The sequence below is a fragment of the Cibotium barometz genome, chromosome 38 (assembly GCF_041138505.1).
Source record: "Cibotium barometz isolate CiBa-2024 chromosome 38, ASM4113850v1, whole genome shotgun sequence".
NCBI lineage: Eukaryota > Viridiplantae > Streptophyta > Polypodiopsida > Cyatheales > Cibotiaceae > Cibotium > Cibotium barometz.
Window position 1 is genome coordinate 9,712,145 of NC_141083.1, and position 22,279 is coordinate 9,734,423.

Consider the following 22,279-nt stretch of genomic DNA (forward strand, 5'->3'; position numbering starts at 1 on the left):
ATTTCTCAAATGAATTATATTCAATATTCCTCTTTTGAATAAAAGAATTCATGGGATCTACAGAAATCAATTCTACCCATATTTCTACTTTTGATCATAAATTGAATTATACTAAAAATTCCTCTTCTTCTCATTTAATTTCTTGGATCTCAAATACCATGGGAATTCCCCTTTTTGCACTTAATTAATTTCATTCCAATGTCATGGGTATTTCTCTTTTATCATCAAATATTTCTCATAAAGTAATTTCATCTAAAATAAAATACCCATTAATTCAATATGCTAGGAATTTCTCTTTTCCCATCTAAATGATGGAATTCCAAATGTCATAGGAATTCCTCTTTTAACATTTAAATATTTCACATAGGTAAAATAAATTTATCTAAATTTCATCTTTGAATTTAATTAAAATACTCATTAATTCCAATATACTAGGAATTTCTCTTTTCCCATCTAAATGATGGAATTCCAAATGTCATAGGAATTCCTCTTTTAACATTTAAATATTTCTTATAGATAAAATAAATTTATCTAAAATTCATCTTTATGGTGGGAATTCCTCTTTTATCATTTAAATTTATCTATGCAAAAAGATAAACTTAACTAAAATCCTTCTTTAATTTTTAAGTAAAATATACATTATTTTAGCATCCCAATTTTTCTCTTACTTCATTGGGATTACTAGAAATTCCTCTTTTTCCTAATTAACTATTTATGCATAAACATAAAAATTAAATTTTCTATGATCATAATGAGAATCATTCAATTAATCTAGGATGATTAATCCTAGAATATGGAAGGAAGTCCTCTTTTCATATTATGAATGAAAATGATTTATGTGTTAATTTTTTAAAAATTTTGCCATAGCTCCGTTGGCTATTACTGATAATTCTCAATAATTTGAAAGCATAAAGTTTAGTAATATCCCTATGATCAGAATAACCATTAATTGGATCAATATCCAATTATGGACTTGATTCTTAAATTTTCTAGAAATTAAATAGCATAAAAGCATTAAAAAGCTATTATTTTGGTCTTCAATTAGACAAGCATAGAAATTACTTTTAGATTAGAGAAATGCTTCATGAGAAGCTTCATTCGAATTGAGAATAGATCATAGGAATGACTATTCTTTGGGGGAGAGAGAGAAATGCTTAAAAACCACTATAAATTTAGCATAAATGGGAATTTATGTGTTTCTTCATTACAATACATTAAAGAACTTCAATAGTATTCAAAAGCCATTCAAATTAATGCTTTTCAAGCTTGACAGGGGTTCAGAAGAAAAACATTTGGAGATTTAAGAAAAAGAAGACAATAATCCACACTTTACCTCCTAAATTACTTGATTCTTTGATCACAGTAGAGGCCCCCAACCAATCAATTGGTTTGGTATAATGATGAAGTCTCCAAGGAAGATTGAAGAGAGAGAGAAGCTCCAATCTCTTCAATTTGTAGAGGATTTTTAGAGGATAATAGAAATTATCATTATTTCAGTATAATACTGGCACGGTATAGTTCTCATATCCTTTTACAAAGGGCTAAGGTTCTATTTATAGGTGAGGGAGGCCTGTAACCAAGTCCAACTAGTTTCTAGAATTTTCCAGGTTCAGTTTGGCTGAATTTGGACAAGATTTGGATCTAGTTTGGCTCGCTTTTGATTTGGTTTGATCTAGGAGAGAGGAGAGATAAAAATATCACAATATTTTTGAGTTTAAAACTCCACCACACATGTGAAATAGGTGCCTCCTTGAAGAGCTCCCTTCTCCTTACCAAGGTGTCAAAATTGAATCATTATACCCAAAATATCTCATTTTTTTTAGTAATACTCATAGTTTTTTAACTAATAAACCTTGTCCTTAGTCAACTCTTCATCTCATGTGAGCATTTACTCATTTTTGGGGGGTTTTTCTTTTATAAATTGGATTTATCTCCTCCCCACACTTGGATTGATCCTATTGGCCCCATAGGAACCTTAATTGGACTATAATCCAAAAATTTCTGAAAATCTAGACCCTTAGGCTAAGGTCCTTTATACTTCTTTCAATTAATTCCAAATGCACATTGGAAAGTTCTTTTTAAATTTTTGTTTCAGGGGAAACCATTTTAGACACTAGGAGGATTTTTATATCCAAAAATATCTCAATTTTAGATTATCTCTCTCTAGACATTTTCTCTCTCTAGGCCAAAACATGGTAAAATAGAATCTTTCTTTTATTTCAAAGAGGGGAATAATTACAAGATCAGAAGGGGAGGTTCTTACACTTGTACACCTCAAAAGCTGGAGGGAGGAATCTTACAGATTTCATATAATTACGGTACTTCCATCTGAAGACCCAATTACTAATTTATGAATTTCAGTCAGAATATCAATTTGTATGAATTTCATCACAATTCTAACTTTTTACTGTTATTTCATAAATTTTTGGCATTTTTGGCTTCTTAGTTGATCCACTTTAGCCAATTCGCTCTGATACCAGTTAAAAGATCCCTGTTTTCACCGCGCAATGAATTCAGGGGTGCTAGCAGCGGAAGTAGCACTTCTTGCGCAGGGTAGGGTTCCTCATTCGGGGCTTCGCCCACATATATCGAGACAAGAGACTAATCCATCGATTCTTCCAAAATCGAACTCGAAAAAAACTTCCCTTGTCGCCCAAAAAGCACGGGCGATTCCTCCAGGATAAATTTTCTCTAACGTAGTCAAAAGCCTTAACTAACTGAGTTGATCTGACCGAACCCATAAGTCCCATAGTCAGATCAGGGAAAAGATTGCACTTGGATCATAGAGACCAACACTTTTTTCCTCATTGAGAGACACAACCGTTGATTCTTTTTCATAGAACAATTTTTGGTCTGGGAGGATGATTTACTTCATCTATCGTATGACTCTCATTTGGTCCTGTGAGCAGCATGTCATCGACATAGAGCACAATGATTAGATGTACATCATCCACACGTTTAACATACAAAGTGCTTTCTGTTGGACTATTATGAAAACCATGTGCAGTCAAATATGCATGTATCTTTTCATACCAAGCTCGTGGAGCTTGCTTTAAACCATATAAAGCCTTTTTCAACCTGCACACTTTGTTTTCCTGCCCTCTTTGAACAAAACCACGAGGCTGTGATACATACACCTCCTCATGAAAATCTCCATTCAAGAACGCAGTCTTTATGTCCAACTAATGTACATTCCAACCATTATGAGCTGCCAATGCACAAATGCTACGAATGGTAGTCATACGACAAGTGGGAGCAAAGGTCTCATCAAAATCAATGCCCTTTTCTTGAGCATAACCCTTTGCAACAAGTCTAGCCTTATAGCGATCAACACTGCCATTTGGCTTTCGTTTCAACTTAAAAACCCACTTACATCTAATGACCTTTTTACCAATAGGCAAATCACACAAAGACCATGTACCATTCTTCATTATAGCATCATATTCATTTTGCATTGTAGCCAACCAATTTTTTGATTTTTTTGCCTCATCAAATGAAAGAGGTTCTTCCTCTTCACACATACTAGACACAGCCAAAGCATAACAATCTGATGCATAAGAGGCATGTTGAAAACCTGAACGAGTACGACTAGAAATAGGTGTATCAATTTTACTATCATGCAAGGTTTGCACCAGCCATTTAGGCATACCTCTAGCATGCTCATTTTCACCCCTATCCTCATAAATTACATCATATAAATCTGCATCAGAAATAGGCTGATCTATGATGTCGTTTGAAATCTGCATAGGCTGAATATATGCCTCATTAGGACTTACAGTTGAATTCCCACTTGTAAACAGAGGCAACAACGTATCAAATACATCCCGTGAGCTCACACCTATCTCTTTGGTACATGATAACAAAGGCTGCACAGCATCTTCCACAAAAACAACATCTCGACTAATCAAGATACACTTTGAATATGGATGATACAATCTATAACCCTTGCTCTCAGCACTGTAACCAACAAAATGGCATTTGACAGCCTTATCATCCAATTTTCTACGTTGTTTCATAGGCATTATAGCATAGGCAAGCAACCAAAGACATGCAAGTGACCAATAGAAGGCTTCCTACCATGCTAAGCTTCGTATGGAGTAAGAGACTGCAAGGCCTTAGTGGGACACCTGTTGAATACATATGCAGCACACATGAGAGCCTCAAGCCAAAACGCATGTTGCAAAGCTTGGCTTTTGACCATACATCGTGCCATCTCCATAAGTGACCTGTTTTTCCTCTCAGCAACACCATTTTGCGGAGGGGCATATGGCATTGTACATTGGTGTTTTATCCCACGACTAGCCAGAAATGCATCAAACTCTTTAGACATGTACTCCCCCCCTCGATCAGAACGGAGGGTGCCCACAGTACAATTGGATACATTTTCAACCATAAGCAAAAATAGTTTGAAGCACAAAAACACTTCGGAATTTGCCTTCAGTGGATATACCCATGCATGCCTTGAGTAATCATCAATGAAAGTCACGAAGTACAAGTGTTTACCAAATGACGGAGTTTGCATAGGCCCACATACATCACTATGTACAAGTTGCAATTTGCGAGTGGCCCGCACAGAACCATCCTTTGGAAACGTAGAACGCTGCATTTTGCCAAAAATACAGCCTTCACAAACATGTTTTAATGGTGCCTCAAGAGAGGGCAATGAAGCAACCATATCAAATTTCTGCAAACGTAGCAAACTAGCAAAGTTCAGATGACCAAAACGAGCATGCCATAGTTTTGCATCTGAAATTGCCTTTTCATCAGAAAATACATTTGCTAAATCTTCCACACACTTGTCATAAGAATTGAGCCTAAACAGCCCATGAAACAAGGTGCCAGATGCAATAATCGTATCACCAAAAGTCAAATCATGAATAGTACATCTGCCATCCATAAATTTGACTACAAGTCCAAGTCTAGCAAGCACAGAGACAGACAATAGATTCTTTTTTATCCCTGGCACATACAAAGCATCTGAAAGTGTAAAAGCGCTACCATCTGCAGTAGTAAGCATAATTTTACCAATGCCCTTCACTGGGTAAGAAGCATTATTGGCACATGTGACAGTATTTCCATTAGGGACAGCCTCAAGACAAGTGAACATATCACGATGAGAGGTAATGTGCTTTGTAGCACCACTGTCAAAATACCATACATCAGAGTCAACAGAAACTGCCAAACATGCATTATGGACAGATGGGTGATACTGGCAATACACGCTAAACGCCCATTCTGTATCCTGCACAACATTTGCAGAATCTACATTTGTAGAAGCATCTGCTATTGTGGATGCATTTGACTCTTTCTTCTTTGCCTCTTTAGTCTTTAGCTTAGGGCAATAATGACATGATCAGTTGCCTTACAATAGTGATTTTTTTCTTGCCTTTATTAAGAGCCTTCTTAGGCCTATTGTTGCTACAGGTCTGTGGAAGGAGAAGAAGTTGCAGACCTACTAATAGGAGAAGAAACAGTGGAAGGGACTGCCTTACCACTTCTTCTCTACTGGGCAGCAACAAATGCCTGATCAACTGCACGTTGTCTAGCCTTGTTTTGCCTGGACTGTGCTTCTTGCAAAATCTTGTTGACTAAAGTAAGTATCATACTTGATAACATCAGATTTGTCCTCAGTAATAAGTCTCCACATGGAAGCAAAAGTCTGATATGACTCAGTTAAAGCACCAAGAACAATCTGCAGCACAAGAGAATGATCAGGAATAATCTCACCTGTAGAAATCAACTGTTCCTTGAGATCTTTAATCTCAGCAAGAAAAACATTCATGTCATCATCTTCCTGCATAATCTTCGATTCTAGCTCTTTACGCAAGTAAGTAAGAGTTTTTTGCCTCGTTATACGACCTACATACAAACCAGCTAGAATATCCCAAGCCTGTTTTGCTGTTTTAGCTGAACGAATATGTGGAGTGATGTTATGTTTGATAGAAAGTGCAATCAAGTGGCATGAGCCTACGCATCTTTACCATTCCAACGAGCTTGTTCAGTAGTGGGTAAAACAGCAGCAACAGTAGAGCTGCTAGAACTTGCAACATCCTCAATAGATCCTACATCCACAGAACCTGGATGTACATCCATACCCTGCACAATGTTCCACACTCCTTTTGCAACCAAAACATGCTGCATCATGTATGCCCAAAGTGGGTAGTTGTTGTCTCCATCCAATTTGTCATCAGCAGACAACATGCGAAATACATCATTGCTGTTATCAGCCATGGCCACCACTGACTGAAACTGATGCAAAAGCTACCTATAATGAAGCAAAGACTGAACAGAAAACAACTCGTGCTATGTAGCACGGTCCATAATAGAATACGTATGCCTGTTTTTTGCAGAAAACTGCATTGTTAAAATTTCTGCACAAAATGACGAAAACACCTGTGCAGAACTTGTAATGCAAAAATGGAGTCCGAAACGACCTCAGATGCAATTTCTGAGAACGCAAAGCCCTCTCGGCATATTTACAGAGTATAAGGATCTCCAAGTGCTCGTGAAAGCTCACCTCAATCGGAGAACATGAGTCGGAGGGTGCTGGCAGTGTAGCCCTGGGAGCCGATGCCTGCTTTGATACGAATTGTTGGAAGTAGGGTTGCAGGAAAGCACACAAAGCTTGGAGAAGAAGAAGTAAGAATGCACACAACACACAGTGTATTAGATTGTGTCAATGTACAAAAGATAAGTTAGCCCTAGAATAATGGGTGTATATACAAGCCGGGGGAAAAAACCTCCTAAAGAGGAAAAAAGTGCCCCGGTGGTCCTAAGTGTGTTCACACACATCACTGCCTATATATATGGCAATGATCTATTTATACATAAAAATCAACTTTAATGAGAATAACACTTTTGAAATAAAAATAAATCCTTTATGCATCTTTCTATGCATAAAATCAATTTTAATGAGAATAACACTTTTGAAATAAAATAAATCCTTTATGCATCTCTCTATGCATAAGATCAATTTTAATGAGAATAACAATTTTGAAATAAAAATGAATCCTTTATGCATCCTCTTATGTAAAAAATCAATTTTAATGAGAATAACACTTTTGAAATAAAAATAAATCCTTTATTCATCTTTCTATGCATAAAATCAATTTTAATGAGAATAACACTTTTGAAATAAAAATAAATCCTTTCTATGCATAAAATCAATTTTATTGAGAATAATGAATAACACTTTCGAAATAAAAATAAATCCTTTATGCATCTTTCTATGCAGAAAGCCAATTTTAATGAGAATAACACTTTCAAAATAAAAATAAATCCTTTATGCATCTTTCTATGCATAAATCCAATTTTAATGAGAATAACACTTTCGAAATAAAAATAAATCCTTTATGCATCTTTCTATGTATAAAGTCAATTTTAATGAGAATAACACTTTCAAAATAGAAATAAATCCTTTATGCATCTTTTATGCATAAAAATTAAATTTTAATAATTAATATCAATGATATCCATGCATATATTCATAGGTGAATATGTACATGGAGTAAATAAAAATATTCCTTTTAGAATGCACAAACCGTGGGGATTACTCTTTTAGAATAACATAAGAATAAACTTTATTTTCCACAAAATTCAAGAAAATTTTACCATAACCTCCTTTGTATGGTTGACCATTTCTCAATTTTTACATTCTAATATCAATTTAAAATTAATCCCAATTTGAAGTAAAGTACTCTAATCTACTCAATTTTTACTTTCTAGTGAGTAAACAATAAGAAAAGTTTAATCAATTTATTTGTTACACAATCTAGGATAAAGAAAGGCTAAATTCTTAAGGAAGAGAAGGGGTGGCCTTTTCATCAAGGCATAACATCAAGATTCACTTTAATCAACTAAAAAAGCAAAGAAATCACAAAACCATAGATTAAAAACTAAAAAGTAGAATTTTTAGCTTACATGGAGTTTTGTGAGCTTTCCTTTGGCTTGAGGGATTGAGGGTTCTACTCTTGTTTGGATCAAGAGTGGCCACCAATTCTTTTGGAGAGGATTTAGTCAAAAGAAATTGAGTTATCAAGTGAATTCAATGTATTTGGCTCTGGGTAGGAGTAGAGTAACAGTGCATAAACACTATTAACCTTTTACAAAGGGAGAGGCTTCTATTTATAGGAAAAAGTGAGCCTCTAACTAAGCAAACTGATTCTAGAATTTTCTAGATCAGTTTGGTCAATTTTTGACCATTATTGGATCAGTTTAGCTTACTTTTTGGATCTAGTTGAAATAGGAGAGATGAGAGATAAAAATATCTCATTATTTATGAGTTTAAAACTCCTCCACACATGAGGGGAGATCCCCACACTAAGGTGTCAAAAATGCATCATTTCCTCTAAATAACTCTTCTTTTTTAACTAATAAACCTTGTCCTTAGTCAACTCTTCATCTTATGTGAGTATTTACTCATTTTTGGGGGATTTTCTTTTATTCTTCAATTTATCTCCTCCCTACATGTGGATGAATCTATTGGTCCATAGGAACCTTAAGTGGAGCATAATTCAAAAATTTCTGAAAATCAGGACCCTTGCGGCTAAGGTCTTTTATACCTATTTTTAATTAATTCCAATTGCACATTGGAAAGTTCTTTTTGAATTTCTGTTTCAGGGGAAATCATTTTAGACACTAGGAGGATTTTTATATCCAAAAATATCTCAATTTTGAATTACCTCCCTCTAGACATTTTCTCTCTCTCCAGGCCAAAATAGATAGAAACAAGATCTGTTAAATATTATTCGGAAAAGGGGATTGATTACAGGGGGAGAAACTAGACATCTTGAGGGGCTAGGGAGGAATCTTACAATCAACATCCCAGACAAGGTGGCAGTATAACTCTTCCTCCCACAAATGCAAGACCTCAAGGACATCCTGCATGAGCAAGTACTCAACACCATCTATAGTGATGGCACTCAATGATGCAAGTTTTGCATTCTTAGTAGTAGGATGGGCTGCCTCCTAGTGGATAGTCAACAAGTCCAAAGACAAGCTACATGCCTCCTCCTCTTTCTTGTCTAGAACTGTCTCCTTTGGCTCCTTCTCTTCATAGGTGAGAAGAGGCACCACTGGCTCCTCATCATTCTCCTCTTCAAAATCCAAGCATAATATACAAATAGCAAAGGCAATATCCCGCTCGTCGATGAGATCGATCGGGTCTACTTCCTCAAAAGTGAGGGGCACAGAGGTAGAGCGGAAGGCCGCCGCGCGGGGGGGGGGGGGGGGGGGGGGGAACATGTGCAAGTGCTCTTTGCACAACCTTTCTATGGTTGTCACCACTCTTCGTGGAGAAGAGGAACTCTAGGGATATCCATCGAGCAGTGGAATGAGGGATAAAAAATGTGATATCATCACATCCAAGCACTGAGCGATCGGGCTCTAGAGTCCTAAATATATTCTCTAGCTCAACACTATAACAAAACCTAGGGTAGATTTGGTCCCACATTTGACTGTAGACGGGTTTCACTCATCCACTATGTGAACGCATCATGATGAAGCCATGCTGAAGGCGTAAAGGGAGCAACAAGCAAGGTGGATAGAAAGTGAGAGATAGAGAATGCAATAGAAGTGAATGAAAATAACCCCTACTCATACTTATAAATATAAATTTATATACTATTTCATTAAAATTTAATAAAGTAATATATATTTTATTAAAATTTTAATGGAGGAATATTTATTTCATTAAAACTCCAAGAGCTTCAACACATCCTGCATGAGGAGGTACTCCACCCCTTCAATGGTGATGGCACTCAATGAAGCTAGTGGTGGGTCATGACTTTGGGTTTCGTGAGGTTGGATGGATGCAATTTATACTTATGTTTATTATTGTACTTAAAATATCTATAAACTTATATTTATTTTAATACCTTATGTTTATACTTTAGTAAATAATTGATACTTCAATAAAATATAATAAATAATAAATCATACTTTTATTTCTTGTTATATATTATTATTATTATTATTATTATATTATATTATTTACAAAGTTACTTATATTATTATTTGCACTTAAATATATACTTAAAGTTATATTTATTTTTATACTTATATCCATAGACTTAAAATTAATGACACTTCATTAAAATATAAGAAATCATAAATCATATTTATATTTCTAGGATAATTAATTATATTATTGTTTACACTTAAATATATATTTATACTTATATTTACAATTGTACTTACTTATACTTATCTGTATTTTCTTACATATTAATGGGTTCGAAACACAGTAGACTTAAAAAAACCACTACAATTTATGAAAATGAAATAAAATTAAATTTATAACACTTTTAGAGAAATAGTTTTTAATATTCACTTGGAAGAATAAGAGTTACATGGACTCTACGATTTCAAGGATGTGTGGAGCATCACACTGCTTGCATGTTTTGCAATGTTCACTTCGACTCCCAACCTTCCTACCATCCAACTTGAAATAAAAATTACAAGAGGGATCATTGGATATGAGTTGGATTTCCTGCCTCAGAAAACTAAGGGGCCAATGACTTTCTACATTAACGCTAAAAGAGTCATGACCCTCCCAAAGAATATTCACATCAATGAGTGCTGAATGCGTGCCATCTTGCATGTCTTGGTCCAAGCTGAGCCACTCCCTCTCGTAGAAGTTGCCACCTTCTATACTTGAAGTGAATGCACAAAGTTTGTCTTACAATCAAGTACATGTCATATAAAAAACAAACAACCAACATAAAAACATAAAAAGAAAAATCAACAATCAACAACAAACATAAAAACAACAACAATGAACAATCGGTGTCTTACAATGAAGTACTTATGAATAAAAACTATAAACAATCAACAGTAGTGTAATGTTACCTAAAGGTCATCTGAAACAATGATTCTGCACTCAATGATATCATCATGGTGAGTTCTCTTGAGATGCCATGACTCACCCAGTAACTGAGTCATCCAATCCTTAGATGGGCACTTGCATGATAAGTAATCTTAGTTTTCTTAACTACTTCATAGGATCCAAACAAATGTGCAAACAAACCAAATGGTACAAACCAACTTAGATGCACATCTCTAGAGCCCGTGTGGATGAACATTAGTTCTTATCTTTACTCTACATGCTTCTGACATGTCTAGGCTAGGATTATACCATTCCTGGCTAGACAACGGTGGTAGTGGAATATACTCCAAACTATGTCTCTCCACATCATACACTGAAGCATAAAAGTAAACATTCTGAGATGCCAATTCGCTTGCACTCTTGTTGTCATAGATCAAGGCTTCCATCTCCACATATAAAACATTTAGCTTTCCACTAAAACATTCTACATTTTGCCAGTCATGTAGAGTGGATGGATGTAAAGTTGCAAGCAACAAACATGCTTGTATTAAAACTCTATTTAATAACCATGGACTCAAAGCACAAGAACGCAAAGCACAGAGATATAAACTTACTGTTAGGCTTATGTCTTTCACTGAAGTTATCATAATGCACTCGAATCTCTTTGTGCATATAAACATGTTGAATGAAAGCCTCTATTATTGTACTCATACCATTTGTGCATCTCCTGAACTCTATGATTCTACATTTCCATTGCTTGTTGGGGTCCGTGACATCTTTGAGCTTGACCTTGAAATTGCCACAAGTACTTGGTCACATTAGAATCCAATTTAACTTACTGTACTGATGGAGGATCCAGTTACCTTCATCATCTCTCTTGTTAAACACCTCCATTGTGTGAATATTACTGATATTCCTCCTCCTTGAAGACATCTAAATTAATAAAGCCAGACTGTATGATTAATAAATATATATGTTATATTGTAAGTAACAACAAATAAATAAAACAACAAGAAATAAACAACTTACTTCTTTGATTTACACAACCTTGTCGCTCCTATGAAAATAAACATAAACACATCAAGACAAAACATTAACAAATCCTAACCCTATGATCATTACTTACATCAAGACAAAACATAGATAAACCCTAAACCTATGATCATTTACTGTTGTATTTTATACTGCTTGAAATCATTATTATGTAGAGAAGATTGTAATCAATAAATAAAGATAAAAACAACAAGAAATAAATAGCAACTTACTGCTCACAACCTTGTTGCTCCTATGAAAATAAACAACAACATATCAAGAGAAAACATAAACAAATCCTAAAACTATGATCATTACTGTGGTATTTTATGCGACTTCAAATCAATACTGTGCAAAGAAGATTGAAAGCAACAAATAAAGATTAAAATAACAAGAAATAAATAACAACTTACTGCTTTGATTTACACAAATCAATACTGTGCAAAGAAGATTGAAAGTAACAAATAAAGATTAAAACAACAACTTACTGCTTTGATTTACATAACCTTGCTCTTGAGAAAATAAACAGCAACACATCAAGACAAAACATAAACAAATCCTAAACCTATGATTATTACTCAGATCGAGACAAAACATAGACAAACCTTAAACATATGATAATTACTCACAAGAATTTGAAGCCACTTCACATCAAGATAGCTATTTGTGGTGCAGAGAAGAGAAAATTCATGTGAGAAAACCGGCATAACTCACAGACGTTTTGTCCAAATGAGATGAAATTTTAGGAGGAGAGAGCTATGATGGAGAGAACAACATGACTATAAATTTTTATGAAGAAAGAACCAGATTTTCAGAAGATATGGCAAAATTAAATTTCACCAAAAAGGGGAAAAATGGTAGTGAAATGCAAAAGGAGGGAAAGTAAAAAGTTAAGCATAAAAAATGGAAAAAAATGAAATTCGATTTTCAAATTTCCATGTGCTGACCACAAGGTACATCTGAAATGAAAGATATGGAATCTGACATGAAATCTAACATTTATCTATTTTTTAAAGATATGGGCTCTATTATTTTATTGTCTTAAGAGATTTGGGCAAAGATATGACAAAAAGATCTATGTTACATGGATCTAGAATCCCAGCTCTCTCATTGGTCATGCCAATCTTTTTTTATTCACTCCTTAAGGGACAAAATGGAGAGTCCATATTTCTCCTAATGATATCATTGCCATACTCTATCGATTGTTGCAAAGTTTTGTAAATAATCCAAAGTAATTTCTACCATAACCAAATCCACCTAGTCCATAAGACTAGAGAAATGTTGGTCTCATTATCTCAGAAACTTCTTTCAATATCAGAGTTACATGTGCTATAGAGACATGAATAAGAGTCTAAGTCACGGTGCTTCTGTCGGATGGGCAAGAATAAGAGTCAATTCATTATTTTCCTAGAGAAGGGTGGAGAATATAGGTACTATCTTGTGTGATGGAGCATGGTCTTATAAAACTTGGGAGTTTCAAGAAATACATGGACAACTGTTGCAGTGATTACAGAAGGTGGGTCTTCTCAATTGCTAGCTAGCATCTTTGTATTTGCCTCTTCTACAAGATGGCGGGTAAGCAACCAGGCTCCCAACGATATGTGAAAGGTAAGTTCTCTTCACTTGGTTAGCCTTTAGAAAGTGAGTGTGTTGGGATGTAGCCTTTAGAAAGTGAGTGTGGTGGGATGCAGACTCCAAAAAGCCATATACTCTTAACAAGTGTGATATGCACATGTGCTAAAATTTAGCATATGCAAACTACAAAATTCCCATATGAGAGAGTTAAAAAAACTACATGTTAATTGTGCTTCAACTTCTAGAGAGAGATTATAGTACATGTACAAATGTAGATTTATTGTAGTTAACGGGCTGGATAATTTTGTGTGCTTGGCCATGTTCTCCCATTAAGTCTCTTCACCTACTTCTATTGGCATTCGTTTTATCCACTCTGGCCTTGGTGCTATTAGGAAAAGTTTGGACTCAAAAAGGGCCTCTTTCTTCTATGAATCAAGGAAAAGTGTTGAAAATGTTATAATATTGTCACTCTCTTTGCTCTTTTAGAATCAAGGAGATATCCTTTTATTAGTTTTATAATAGCTTCACCTATTGTTTTATTCTAATAGTGTCCCTCTAGTCCACATGTCCTCAAAATTTGAAAATCTCAAAAACCACTTTTCTATTTGAGCCAAAAACATGCATGTTGAAAGTTATGACAAGTTCTTATCTACCCACATGAATTTCAACTTCAAATTCCATCAAATCGAGTATTTAAAGTTTTGGAATTTAAAATTAGAAAATGAGATATCCAACTGTAGAATTTAGATTTTCAATTTTATTTTTGGTGGCCATGCCTAGATCTATGCTCTTAGAAAGTGTTTTTGTGCATACTTCTCTTCATTTTGGACTACTTATATAAAGAATTATGAGGTTTATAGATTTTTTAAAAAATTTGAAACTTATTTTGAATTTTTAAAAGTTTTGGACCTCTCTACGCTTTTGCATGCTTATCTAGTGTCTGAAAGGGTTTTCTCTAAATTTATCAAATTCCCTCCTTTGTAAAGAGATATTTGAATCTCCATGTGTAGACTAGATCTTCTCAATTATGGAACTATTTTGATACGGAGACCAAGTGGGGGAGAGAATAAAGGGCGTATTGATTTTCTGGTGCCATCTAGTTGGAACAAAAAGTTCATCTTTCCTTTCATCGATCTTTTTTTACATATTCTCGAAATTCTTTGTTTTGATTTTCTATTAAGTTTAGTTCAATAGTTGTGTTTAGGATTAAGATGATTTCATGCTATGTATAATATTGTGTTAGTTATATTTCATGCCAAGCTAATTTATGTGCTTGTTGCTAGTTGGCTTAATATAGTGTTGATGTGGTTTCTTATAGTGATTTGAGGTGAGTAACAGAGAAGGGGAATAGAGCTATGGAGGTTTGTGTTAATGATTTATTTTAGTGAAGGTTTGATTTTTATATTTATATTTTAATGTAATGTTTAGGTTTGGTTTAACATTGTGTCTAATATTGCTACTGTGATTAAGTTTGATTCACTCTAACAGTACAAAAAGTTTAATTTCCATGTTGTGTTGAATGCGTAATTAAGTTATTAGTGTGATTAAGTTTGTTTTTTCCATTGTGATGGGTCAAACTTAATGTTTTGTTTAAAATGTTTTAGTTAATGTGCACAAATCCAAATGTTATGGGGCTGAAAAATAATTAGGATGTAAGTAGAAATACGAAGAGGGATGTACATATTAGGTATTTTGGAGCTTATATGCATGTCCATGTTTTATATTCACCCATGTTTGTGTACCTGCTTGTATTCATGTGTGAACGACTCCCAAAAGGGCTATGTATATGTGCGTGTCCACCCTGTGTGTGTGTGACCTTGTTCATACATATGTATGTGAACACACCCTTATATCTAGATAAGGTAAGTGTGTGCCATGTGGCATTAATTTATTGTTGTATGTGACTTATGTGAGTCAGAAGATAAGGTTTGCAACCCATAAAAGCATTACTTGGTCTACTTTAAAAAAATATCAATAAATTATTTGTACGTGTAATATACTCTCTTTAAAAATTCTCTCTCTAAAAATTATCATATGGTAAATTTGAAAAGATTTCCTTTGTGATAAAATAAAATATCATATTGAGGTAAAACAACATATGGAAAGAACGAACATTGATATGGAATAGCATGTTTAATAAAGAATTTTAAAAAATACACGCTTGTGGAATGTGCGATGATCCACATGCAAGTGTGAAAGGAGATATCCAAGCTTCCATATTCACACACACTATAACTTCTAAAAATTCTAGTGGATGACCTTGTTATGAAGAGCCTTAACAAGACATTTGCTTTAATAACAAGTGCCAAGAAGATGGAGAGTTAGCCTAAAACAAGAACACATTGACCAAGTTGTAAGATGTGGTCAAGAACAAACTAATTGGTTCATGCTTCTCTAAAGATGAGGAATCTTATATTAGAGTTCTAACATCTCTCTTGAGGACCAGCGCCTCCATTTAGCTTAAAGAAGGTGCAAAACTTGTATTAGAGTTCTAGCATCTCTCTTGAGGACCACCGCCTCCATTTATCTTAAATAAGGTGCAAAACTTACAAGTATTGATAAGATTTCCATGGACTGGTGATCTGTATTGGACTGGATTGTCCACCATTAAGCCAAGCCATTATGATCACCTTTTAAAATTGATGTGTAGGCATTGTCACGACTCATCCATATCAATCAAGTCATCATTAGTGTACAAAAAATTTATCGATTTCTCTCTACGAATAGGAAATAAGGACCTTTACACATTGGAGTACATTTTACAAAGAATTCTTGTGCCTTGAACATGGGCGGTGAACACTCCCTATCCAAGAGCTTGCACAAGGAAGATAAATCCGGCCCTAATTCTTGCAAATTTAATTCTACGAAATTTGAGGTTGCTTGTAACTAACACTTAGGAATTCTGAAACTTTAAGTGCACAAGGTGCACAAATTTTTCAATTGTAAAAGATAATCCCCGTTTTTTTTTTCTCAGACTATTTAATGACTTTGGAGGAATGCTAGAATTTTTTTTTTTCAGCCCTTAGAACTAGGCTTACCACTAGAAATGGTACTCAAAAATTACACTACAAACTGGGTTATGTGCGGACTCTGGAGGAGTCTAGACAAGGATGGTAGGAGGAAACTCACCACACTTCTATCATGTGGATGTTAAGGGAGGAGCGTCTGCAGTCTGGACTCTCGACGCGTGGGGACAAGTGAGTACGTACCACAAACCTGCTTGAAGCGCTTCCTGATCTGAGCCTTGAAGTGGGGACCAGAGGGTACGCTTGCTTTGCAGGTGGACGCTCCATGGGCTTCAGCTGATCGACGTACCACAAACCTGCTTGAAGCGCTTCCTGATCTGAGCCTTGAAGTGGGGACCAGAGGGTACGCTTGCTTGCTTTGCAGGTGGAAGCTCCATGGGCTTCAGCTGATCGGACATCTCGCCCTTTTCATGAATTGAGCACGCTATAGAGCTGGTATTGTTTTAACAACACAGCAAATAACCAGAGAGAGAGAGAGAGAGAGAGAGAGCGTAGCTTGGAAGAAATGGCGTCAAGTCCGTCCGCTCCTGGCAGCTCCACCGACCTCCCTCTGAGAGAAATCCCCGGTGGCTACGGTCTGCCATGGCTGGGCGCCATCAAGGATCGCCTGGATTTCTTCTGGTTCCAGGGCGAGACGGAATTCTGGTCCAGCCGCGCCAAGAAATACAAAAGCACCGTCTTCAGGACCAACGTGCCGCCCAGCCCACCGGCCTTTGCCGCCAACAAAGTCATCATGCTCTTGGACCAGAAGAGCTTTCCCGTTCTCTTCGACGTGGAGAAGGTAACGCAGCTTTTATACTATATGGGATGTTGGTGATTTAAGTAAATGCGATCCTTAATTGAGGCGAAATAACATAATTATTGTGGGCAGGTCTACAAGAAAGATGTTCTTCTCGCCAACTACATGCCCCGCACTTCCTTCTACGGCGGCATTCGACCTTGCGTGTACTTGGATCCCTCTGAGGAGAGGCACTACAAGATCAAGTCCTTCATAATAGCTTTGTTGAAGGCCAAGGCCAGCCGCTGGATCCCGGAGACGCAAAAGGCTACGTCGGAAGCCTTCGCCGCGTGGGAAGCTAAGCTGGCCAAGGACGGCAAAGCCCAGATCTCCACCGAGACCGGGCAGGTTGCTCTCAACGTGCTGGTAAGAGCGCTCACCGGTCAGGACCCCGCCAAAGATGGGCTCACCCCTTTGGCCATCTCAGCTTGGCTGGGACCGCAATTGCTACCCATCGCCAGCATTGGTTTGCCTCACTTGCTGGAGGAGCTCGTGCTGCACAACATCCGCCTTCCTTTCCTGTTGGTATGTTTCTTCTACAAGAAGATCGAGGGCTTCATCCGCGCTCACGGCGGCGACCTCATCGAGGAGGCGGAGAAGCAGTTTGGTATCGAGAGGGAGGACGCCCTTCACAACATTATCTTCTTCATGGGCTTCAATGCTTTCGGGGGCCTCAACATCTTGCTGCCGTGGATCGTGAGCTATGTGGGTCTCGCGGGAGCGGAAGTGCAGGCGGAGATGGCCAAGGAAGTGCGAGAAGCCGTGAGATCTGAAGGGGGCGCATTGACGGCCATGGCCATGAGGAAGATGCCCTTGGTAAGGTCGGCGGTGTACGAGGTGCTGCGCATGTCGCCACCCGTGCCGTACCAGTACGCCATCGCGAAGACGGATCTGGTGATTGAGTCGCACAACGCGAGGTTCGAGGTGAAGAAGGGCGAGATATTGGGGGGCTGCCAGCCACTGGCGGAGAGGGACGCCGTGGTGTTCGGGCAGTTGGCGGACCGCTTTGTGGCGGACCGCTTTGTCGGGGCGGAGGGGGAGAAGCTACTGCGCTACGTGCTGTGGAGTAACGGTCCAGCGGATGGAGAGGCCCGCACTTCCAACAAGCAGTGCCCCGCCAACGACCTCGTCCCTCTTCTCAGCCAGGTATTCCTGGCCACCTTCTTCCTCCGCTACGACTCCTTTACCACTCAAGAGCCCATCATCAAGGGCAACTCTGTCGTCCACACCCTCAGTTCTCTCAACCCCGCCTCTACTACGTTTTGATTTATCACAAACTCTGTCGATCGAGAGAGAGAGCGCTCGCTCTTCTATTGTGCAAATCTAATATATACGCTAGAAGCGGGATATCTTCTTTCACTGTGTGGATCATCACATTTAACGAGTAACAAGTTAGTTTTTGGCCTGCCATCATCCACGTAAAGGCCCCTAAGAGTTCACTTGAAGTTTTTGGTTAGGGAAGTTTTCTAGGTAGGATAGGGAAGTTTTCCGGAATCGGTACAATAAGTTTTCCATTATTGGTATCCTATTCTCCCTCTAGGCTAGGCCGCTTCTCTCTCTCTCAATATAGGCACGCCTTTGTGAACATCCATTATAGGATGTGCTCCTTGTTTTAATAAGTTTGATTTTTTTTAATTCCTACAAGCCACCTTTTTTTTCCGTCAATCAATGCTCATTTTTGTCATATGTTGTTATAAGGGATATGTACATGTTAATATTGAATGCATGCATGATGTGCTTGTTTGTTTGTTATCGGTGAATCTTCTTGAATTTACCACATGATAATTCTTAACACATGAACCGATTCCCACATGTTGAAGCATCTTTTTTTAACTCTTACATGTGAACCGATTCCCACATGTTGAAGTATGATCTTTTTTTAACTCTTACATGTGAGCATGTGAAACTTTACAGAAATCGTTCAGCATGTGAAACTTTACACAAATGTTCACATGTGAAACATTACATTTACACACATCACACTTGTTAAACAGTAAAAGCATGTGATCTTTAGATGGTTTCATTTACACCACCAACAAGCTAGGTTAATATGAGCTCAATAACTCTCATATGCTGTAACTCTCTTGTCCATCAAGCAATGCTCATTTTTTTCATCTGTTATATTATATAAAGAGATACGTATATGTTAGTATTGTGTGCACGCACTAGTTTGTTTGTTATCTCAAGAGAATCTTCTTGAATGTACCAAATGATAATTCTTACATATGAACCGATTCTCATGCTTGTTGAACCATGATCAACATATGGTTTTTTCAACTCTCTTACACGTGAATCATTCCAAAATGTAAAACTTACACACGTTAAAATCAACTTTATCACGTGTGAAACTTTACACTTGCACATATCACACTTGTTAAATAGTAAAGCCATGTGGTCTTTATAAGGCTTCATTCACACGAATAAGCTAGGTTAATATGAGCTCAATAACTCTCATATTGTAGAAAAATATACACATTAACACACACATGTTACCATATAGGAATCATAGATATACATAAATTTAGAAAATATTTGAATTAACACATGGTAAAGTTTCTACCATTTTTTCCTCATGATGGTAATCAACTTTAATTTTCACTCTCGGGGGGATCACTTATAAATATGTAAGTGTAGCATGTGGGTTCAACAGATGGGATTTCTAAAATCCCCTTTTTACACATTTTTTACATACATAAGGGTACCATGTAAGGGACCCAGGTATTCACAGGTTGAATAGAAAAAGGGTATATTTTATTCATGAAAAATTCACAGATAAGGGATTTCTAAAATAGGCCTTGAACGTATGTGATATAGAGGGTTTATTTATAGCAACCTCCCCGGGAAATTTTCACACATAGTAAAAAATCTTATGTGTTAATAGATCTTTCTTATAAAATAAGAGAGAAGCTTTAAAATGTGTTTCACACATAGTAATCAACTAGAATTTCACATATAATAAAACATACATTCTCATGAGTAAGAAATTGCATATTCACATATGTAAAAACTGTTGAGATATTGAGCTCAACTAGTGTGCATATTGGTGATACACCAAGACAACAACTCTGCACTTATTCCACTGACATGGTTAGTGATATTATGGGTGATATGTCACCAGTGGATAATAGGTTGTATGATAGCCACATTTGGATTAGTAGAGTATGGCATAGTTAGCGCTAGCTCAAAAGTTGATTTCACACTATGGATCGACCTTTGTATGTTATAATAGGAGAGTACTTTCCCTTATAGTATGTACTCTTATCTCTTTATGTTATGCTTGTAGAGAAGAGAAGATAATAGAAGAAAATTCAACCATCCATGTCTCTTGTGTGCTTGTTTACTCGTGTGTGTGTGTGTGTGTATGTCTCTTGGGTGAAGAAAGAAGACCCAGGTAAAGAAGACCCAGGCATCCTCTTGGGTGAAGAAAGAAGACCCAGGTAAAGATGCCTTTGCATGCTTCAACACAATTCAGGTGCATTTTGGGCCTTCTTTTAGCTCTGCGAATTTTCTTTAAGCACTTTATAAAAGTGTCGATTTTGACTGTGTCTGCCCAATTTCTAGTTCGATGAAAAGTTATAGAAAAAATTAGGTTTTACAGGAGGACAGTCTATGTAGAGAATATGAGATTTATAGGTTGTTGGTGGATGTATATTTATATGATTACATACATTTGTTGTAGTATAACAGGTTCACGATACCTTTGTGTTGGAGATTTCAGATTTGGTGCAAGTGCAAAAGTCTTTTATACGCGTAATGATTAGTAAGTTGCTCGAGGCAAAGATATGTTGAGATATCGAGCTCAACTAGTGCTACGATGGACATTGATAACCCACCTGGGTGATAGCTTCCACATCTACACCACTGGCATGGTTGATGAGATTATGGGTGATATGCGGCCAGTGGGATGACAGGCTGTGTGACGGCCATTTTGGATTACTAGAGACTGGCATAGTTATAGTGCCAGCTCATTTAGGTTGGGTATACATTAAGGACCGACACTTGTATGTTGTAGTAGTTGAGTACTAACCCATATAGTGTGTACTCTTATCTTTATGTTATGTTGGTTGAGTAGAGAAGAAGAAGATAGAAGAAAATTCAGCTATCCATCTCTCTTGTGTCTTGCTCTCTCTTCTGTGCATCTGTGTGCTTTGCTAGGGTTTGAATCTCTCCCTCTCCCCCACATTCTCTTTATGGTATCAGAGCCTGGTTCGTGTGAGAGCTAAGGAGGCAAGAAAGAGGTAAGAACAAGCAAGGAAGAAAGGGATACTATACGGGTAAGAGCACCATCATCTCTTGTCCCTTCTTGGTTTAGGTATAACACCCCCTCAGTAGCTCTAGGAGCTACACATCTCCGATTGTGAGAGGAGTTGTCTTCGTGGGAGTGGAGCTACAGGGCAGGTATACAAGACATCATTTTCTCATCCTAATTCGTGTTTCGGGCGCGTTATGGGCCCCGTTTCGTCACTACATGGTATTTTTGGTAGTTTTCTCGAAGTTCTGGTAGAGAATTGTTTCTACTCGAAATCTAGTTAGTGCATTTTGGAAGTGTAGACAGGGTTTACACACATGTATTATTTTGATACTGGGTGTATGTACATGTACTCTGGTCACATTTGGTGATATACAGGTTGTGTTGAAGTACCGCTGCTGCAGTAGTTATAGGAGATATTGCGGTGTTACAGGTTGCATACAAAAGTTATTTGTTTTGTAGGTTATTTGAATACTATAGGAAAACATGTCTAACGAAATTAAGCAGATTGTTAGTGAGAAGCTGGATAAGAATAACTTCCATTCTTGGAAGTTCAGAATAACCAATTTTCTAATGGGTAAAGGATTTTGGGATTATATAGAAGGAGACAATGAGGAGCCTCCAGAGTTATCTCAGGAGAATGCCACTCCTGCAGATATAAAGGCATTCAAGGATTGGAATCAGGGTGCAAGAAAAGTCATGTATACTAGCTTTTAATTAGTGTCACAGACACTATGGTAGGACACATACAGGATGCAAACACTCCAGCAGTTACATGGCAGAATCTGGTTCAA

At 36.9% G+C, this 22,279-nt stretch overlaps 1 protein-coding gene and 1 long non-coding RNA gene across 2 annotated transcripts; both read left to right on the plus strand.

Moving 5' to 3' along the window:
- Window positions 1-16,521: 16,521 nt before the first annotated feature.
- On the plus strand, window positions 16,522-16,877 carry LOC147616324 (uncharacterized). Its single transcript, XR_015262483.1, has 2 exons — window positions 16,522-16,629; window positions 16,713-16,877. It is a non-coding gene; the product is annotated as an uncharacterized LOC147616324 (long non-coding RNA).
- On the plus strand, window positions 16,568-18,901 carry LOC147616325 (allene oxide synthase 1, chloroplastic-like). Its single transcript, XM_086777391.1, has 2 exons — window positions 16,568-17,239; window positions 17,330-18,901. The coding sequence occupies exons 1-2, from the start codon at window positions 16,964-16,966 to the stop codon at window positions 18,500-18,502; spliced, it is 1,449 nt and encodes a 482-aa protein (XP_086633517.1). The 5' UTR covers window positions 16,568-16,963; the 3' UTR covers window positions 18,503-18,901.
- Window positions 18,902-22,279: the final 3,378 nt, after the last annotated feature.